Source organism: Populus euphratica, unplaced genomic scaffold (genome assembly GCF_000495115.2).
Source record: "Populus euphratica unplaced genomic scaffold, PopEup_1.0 scaffold6.1, whole genome shotgun sequence".
In the NCBI taxonomy this organism is placed as follows: Eukaryota; Viridiplantae; Streptophyta; class Magnoliopsida; order Malpighiales; family Salicaceae; genus Populus; species Populus euphratica.
The window spans coordinates 78,494-84,970 of record NW_011499849.1 but is presented as its reverse complement, the minus strand read 5'-3'; the positions used below and the strand labels follow the sequence as shown (position 1 = coordinate 84,970).

At 33.4% G+C, this 6,477-nt stretch overlaps 1 protein-coding gene and 1 long non-coding RNA gene across 7 annotated transcripts; one reads left to right on the top strand and one right to left on the bottom strand.

The window, feature by feature from the left end:
• Positions 1–798: 798 nt before the first annotated feature.
• LOC105119722 (Transducin/WD40 repeat-like superfamily protein) lies at positions 799–5,462 on the bottom strand. 6 transcript variants are annotated; one of them, XM_011017893.1, is made up of 10 exons: positions 5,133–5,462; positions 4,952–5,043; positions 4,707–4,851; positions 4,467–4,634; positions 4,170–4,256; positions 2,140–2,274; positions 1,938–2,048; positions 1,745–1,836; positions 1,553–1,658; positions 799–1,450 (listed from the first exon to the last, which is right to left on the bottom strand). In XM_011017893.1, the coding sequence occupies exons 2-10, from the start codon at positions 5,023–5,025 to the stop codon at positions 950–952; spliced, it is 1,419 nt and encodes a 472-aa protein (XP_011016195.1). In that variant the 5' UTR covers positions 5,026–5,043; positions 5,133–5,462; the 3' UTR covers positions 799–949. The 6 variants fall into 6 exon arrangements, with proteins under 6 accessions (XP_011016195.1, XP_011016218.1, XP_011016203.1 ...); XM_011017916.1 differs by having other exon boundaries at positions 4,952–5,004; positions 5,133–5,149; XM_011017901.1 differs by having other exon boundaries at positions 4,952–5,038; positions 5,133–5,148.
• On the top strand, positions 2,272–3,998 carry LOC105119717 (uncharacterized). The gene is made up of 2 exons (XR_841183.1): positions 2,272–3,395; positions 3,426–3,998. It is a non-coding gene; the product is annotated as an uncharacterized LOC105119717 (long non-coding RNA).
• Positions 5,463–6,477: the final 1,015 nt, after the last annotated feature.

The following is a 6,477-nucleotide window of genomic DNA, read 5'->3' as shown; positions in this document are numbered from 1 at the left end:
ACATACATACATACATACATACATACATACATATATATATATATATATATATATTTCAACCAACCTTAATGTTTAATGAATAAATTGAAAAAAAATCAATTCAACTCAGGCTAATTTCTAAACAGATGATTTGAATAATAAGACTGAAATAATTTTATAAAAAACAAATAAAGAAAATATAAAAGCTCTATTTTTAATATACCCTGTAATAAAGGTTGAAATAGCAAAAAAATAAATTAAATTCATGAAATTGAGATAAATTTAAAAACATAAATTGAAAAAAAATTATAAAATTTATTTTCCAAACAAATAATAAAAATTAAAAATTAAAAAATATAATAAAGGTTTTTTTAACATTAATGTCAAATCATATTTTTCTTTCCTTCTCAATCATCTCTCTCTCATTTTTTAAACCTAACACAGAAGAAAGAAGAGCTCCCAGCTGATAGAATAAGTTGTCAATGCAGAACAATCATGTTTTTTTTAAAAAAATATATATATTTTTTTTAAATTAATTATATATATATATATATTGGATCATTCTTAGAAATAATTTTAAAAAATAAAAAATATATTATTTTAATATATTTCAAAATAAAAAACAATCATAACTATACTTCAAAACAAATATTAAAAAAAAAATCATAATCCCAGGTTTAGTAACTTTACACGATTTTTCTAGATACTCTTAAAGATTTTATAAATGATATGCTGTGACGTTTATTCAATTTTATAAATGTTAAAGACGTCACAACATATAATGTTAACTTCAGTCCAATTTTATAAACGATCCCACGATTTTGACAACCATGAATAAAGATACTCTTGAAAAATCGATGCTCTGATTTGACAGGAAATCCAGCAACCCCACGTAAACGAGGGCGTGAACTTCAAAGACAAGCAAGCTCAAACACAATAAAAATAACCTTAGTAGGTACAAAGGTGCGCACTAGAATATCGAGTCCAAATAAAAATTGCAATGCCTCCTGTTGAACTCTAACAAGCTACCGTAAGTACGGTCAGCAATACCAACAAAAAGAGCTTCTGTATCGGGGCTGAAAGAAATGCCAGCAATCTCCCCAAATATATCTATCTCCTGGCATTTGACGTAATCAGACTGTGTATCAAAAACATGAACGAAGTCCGCAGGCTCAGCCATTGCCAAAAAGCGACCATCTGAGGAGAACTTTAGACCTCTTATTGCCCCCATATTCCCTTTTAATACTGCAAGGGACTGGCTCAGATTCCTTATATCCCACAGCCTGCACGTAGTGTCTTGGTTTCCAGTGGCCAAAACCTGTCCGTTAGGGTGCCAGGCAGATGCAAAGGAATAATCCAAATGCCCTTTGAGGCTGCCGGTCACTTTCCCTGAATTGGCATCGGCAATCAAGCATTCAGCACTGTCCCCAAGCACCGCAAGCAGTTTACCATCTGGGCTAACAGAGGTGTTCTGAGATGAACAATTTTATGGAGTAGTGTGAGCATGTCATAAATATTTGAAACCAGAAAAGATTTAAGAACTCTCAGGCAGTTTCTGGTGGAAGGCACTCACGTTTACAGACCAATTAAAGGAGAAAGTATTCAGCGAAGCAAACGTTTCAGCATCAAATACTCTGACTTTAGCATCGTTATTGGCAACCATAATCCTCATTGAGCCACTGCAAAAAACACGAGTCAAGTTATTAGCTATCTCCTTGGGGAAAGAAAAAGGCTTTCAAACTTTTTGTATTGACTAGTTCCTCACTTGTGGTTACGATATACATCCACTGCATTGGTTATGGCATTTTCACCTGTTGTTATTTTTGTGCAGAATGCAACTCCAGGTTGATTCAAATACTGACCAAATGAAAGAACAGATCAGAAGACACGTGAGAAATCAAAAATCTCATGTCAAAGGTTCAAAAGAAGCACATATACTCATCCAGCCACTTCGTTACCATGCAAATAAGTTCTCCTTGGAAGCCGCCTGCAACCATCAAGTTCTCTTTAACAGCCATAGTGCTTATCTGCACTCTGGAGAGTGACTTAGACAACAATCCTGGGCGTTGCTGTAAAAAAGAACAGGAAATGCTTCAGACAACAATTAAGTGCAAGACTAAATTATGGTAGTCATGTTCACCCTGGATCCCAAAGTCATACCCAGGTCGGAGCAATTGGTTTAGCCACATTGAGTACTTCTTTGCCATGCCGCAGTAGTGATGACCAATGCATAACCGAGTAATTTTGCATAAGATACACATCATGTTTCGATGTTGCCCAGAGCAGATTCCTCAGCTGCAAAATGCAAAGACAAACAGAAGACCAGAACATCAATAACAAAATTCTTCCGATTAGAATATTCAAAACTCCTGTTGGAAACAAGAGCTAAAATCAGAGCAGGTCTTTCAAGCATGAAAATTTGAAGCAAATATTATGCTACATACATATAGTTGCTCAATCTGCACCATTAAAAACAATTAGGCCATTGACTGATGTTTATATTGTATAATAAGTGTAGGCAGTTCTAAAATGAGGCTTTTGTAGTGAAGTACATGTGGAAACAAAAATTTAGCAAACACAAGAAGAAATTGTAATATAGATGCATGAGCAGTAAATAACAGGAAAGGAGCATGGAGCTAATTAAACATGAGAGAAGTTTACAAGCTACAAAAGGCTTGGAATGCATTAATAGAATGCCACATGCAGAAATGCAAATTTTGCGTTAATTTGGCCCCTTGAGCTTGATACAGGGTAGATAAACTACAGGAATTTGTACAGATGAGGCCTCTTAAATGCTCAGATATTTTCCTACCATACCATATAAAAACGTACTTTAACTGCGCCAGCTGCTCAGATATAACTTCCACCCTGCTTAAAAGGCTGAAATAAAGAGAGATGATCGTCCTAAATGCCACAGATTGGTTAAGCCATACGATATATTCAACAACTCAAAGAACATACAATCTATGAGATATTGCAATGAGTGCACATAAATCACAGGTCAACACACATGGAAGGCCAGACATGCATATCATGATAAGCTCCAAGTAGCATGTGCTATGAAGGCTCAACCAATAATATAAAACAAGAACATCCAGAAGATAGATGGTCTGCAGGAATCATGAATGGAAATAAAAAACACTATTCCACTACAATTAGAGCTAACTGCCATAGTTTCATACTACAAAAGTTTTCAGATCTTGTGAAGTTAGCAAACATGCAACAGTAATTTATATTCATTTTACTCCTGTAATATCTAGCACAGGAATCATTATTGATACTAGCTTGAGACTCTTAAGAGCATATGAGGGTTGATGGATCCATCAGTGGATGTACAAAGTAAGTATCCTTCAAAAATCTGCAGCAAAGAGTATTAGTAAACATGACCCCCAGCTTGGTGCTATTTAGTTGGGGGGGTGGGGGGGGGGGGGGGGGGGGGGGGGGAGGCGCATTCAAATATTTCTGGAAGCTGAAGGTATGTTTAAAGAGCGATGAAATTTTTCTCACATTAATTTCCAAAAAATATACTTTCAAATCCAGGAACGATTTAATCACCATCCTGTAGGCCTGCAGAGGAATTGGTCGATGGCCTCACTGGATGATAATTTATGCTGGAAAACTAATGTCAGTTGTTCATAAGTTGACAGCATCCCGAATAATTAGAGAAATGCTAAACCTAGCATAAAGCTTATCAATTTTAAACTCCATACCTCTGAAAAATTCAGGCACAGAGCTATAATCGCATATAAAGATATCCATAAAGGATATAATATAATCACAACACCTGCAAAACTATAATGATTTTGCAATAATCGATGTTTGAACCATATGTTAGAGGAGATCAGTTTAAATATGGGGTGGTGAGTTGTGTTACTGTACTGGAGATGCATTAAGCGTGGATCTCATGATGTGCAGCAGTTTTATAAACTTACAATATATAAAATATGGAGGGCTTGGGCAATGAGAAAGTTCTTATGCATCAAGACTCCTGACCATGAAAAAATGCAATTTTATGATGTGGGGAAAAAAAATAAAGAACTCCACGTTAAATAAATTTTTAGAACAAAGAAATGAGATGAGAAACTCAACACTGAAACAATGCGATGAATTCTCCAAAATGATGAAACTCATTTTGTTGATGAAACATGAAATCAATTAAATAGGCGAGTGTAAAGTACAACAGCCTCTACCTGAAAATGAACGATTGTGGATTTGACAAGCCTTGTGTTGTACTGAAAGTCATAAAAAGTCTGTCCCTTCTCTACTTCCAAGCATTCCTGTTAATTAAATATACTAATCAGATATTCTCTTATTAAGTTTTTGCTCGAGAAAATAAAATAACATGTTCATCTTCCATTCAACTTTAATAATCAAATCACTTCCTCTTCTACCGAAAAAACCAGAACATAAAATAGCAGTGAACAGTCCCTATTTAGATCAATACCGAGTAAACAATACAAGCTAGCTAAGAATTCTAGCAAACAGACCTTATCAAGCTCGGAGCGAGGAAGCGAGAGGTTCTCGTAATTCTTATACTGCTTTAAACGCGTCTCACGGTACTTATCTCTGGTAAAATTAAGCCTCTCCCAGGATATTCCCTGTATATCCTTGCCGTTTCTTGCCTCTAAAGCAGATGTATCAGTCTGTGGCTTACTCTGCAACACCATCCCTCGCCATCAATCTTCTTTCATACACCAAAAACCAAATAAAAACAAAAACAAACGTACCGATTCGAAGTCATCTTCAAATTCGGAGTCCACAGCGTCATCCAAATCGTCGTTTCTTTGAGGCTCATCTTCTCTGAATAAATCGTCTCCAAAAGGATCATCAACTACGTACTCGAGATCGTTGTTGTGGAAGTGATCCATTATCCTACAACACCAGAAAACCGTAATTCAATCAATCAGTACATAAATAATTTGAAATTAAAATAAAATTAAGGACCTAATTGAACTTAATGATTCGCCAGAACCTTTTAAGAAATACAAAGGTCGGTCTCCAGCAACTTTGCAATTTGGTATATAACTGATTATACGATGTTTGCATCAAGCGTGATTAACTAGACTAAGAGTTAAAAAAAATTATATATATAATTTAAAGAAACAAAAAAAAGAGTAAAAATAGTGGTAAATGAAAGAGGTTTTCATCGTTACATTAATCAAACGCGCAAACACAAGCAGCCAGATAATCCGAATTTTGGTAGACCTTAAAGAGAGGAAGGGGTAGGAAGCGAAAGATAAAACGTAAATGAGAACGTAAAATAAAGAAATTCTCTTAACTGTTTCCTGAGAAACGAGCAGAAAAATAACAGAGGTAAGGGATTTCTGATTTGGAGCAGGAATCTTGGGGAAAACAAGGCGTTGGATTTGGTATTCCACGAGAGAGAGAGAGGGAGAGAGAGAGCTGTGAGTGTTTTTGCTTGTTAGAGGGAGAAAAAAACGGTTTCTGTTGTAGGAAAGATGGAAGGAAGCATCTAGAGCGAGAGTTGCCAGAACAGCGGACCCTGACTTGGGACTTATAATGGTGATTTCGGAGTGAGAGGGAGTGAGTTCGGACCCACTGGTGGGCCTAATCTGTGAGGGTTTAATTGTGTTTATTTTTAAAATGATTTTTATTTAAAAAATTAATAATAATATTTTTTATTTTTAAAAATTTATTTTTGATATTAACATATAAAAATATAAAAAATATATTAATTTAAAAAAATAATTTTTTTAGAAATACTTTTAAAATATAACATCATTAATGAAAATAAAAATAAAATGTGTGGTGCATGTTTGGTACAGGCTGTATTTTTATTTAGAGATATATATAAAAAATTTATAAAATTAATGTTAATTTATTAAAATTATAAATTTAATATTTTTAAAAAATAAATATATTTTTAAAATGCAACTTACAAACAGTCACTTGGAAGCCCAGGATACACTCAAACCGTCTTTATTTAATTAACTTTTAATTTTAATTTAATTTCTCTCTTTTTTTTCATACAGGAAAAAGGATGTTGATGTTTTTCAGAAATTAACTGTCACTTTTGTGTGGAAGTTCCTCGAACGTCCAGTGATGAGCTGTAATTGATAAAGTATTATTTCCTATTGCTATAGTGGTTTTATGTAAAGTATTTTAAAAAATATATATTAAAAATATTTTTATTTTTTAAAATTTATTCTTAACATCCTTAGTTAAAAAAATTAAAAATTACAAAAAAATAATTTAAAACAAAAAATAATAATTTTTACAAGCGCTTTTTACCACACCATTTCACATTGTTTAAAAAAAATATTTTAAAAAAATATATTTTTTATATCAGTATATTCAAATTATTTTAAAATATGAAATAAAAACTAACTTCTAAAAAAATCAAATTTTTAGCTAAACTTTGTTTTATCCGCTATGAGATACACCTTTGTGAGGAAACACTCCGGTTTTCTCTTAATTTGTATCCTTTTCGGGTTTTTTATATTTCGTTTTCCTCATTTAGCGTTTTTTTGCATAAAC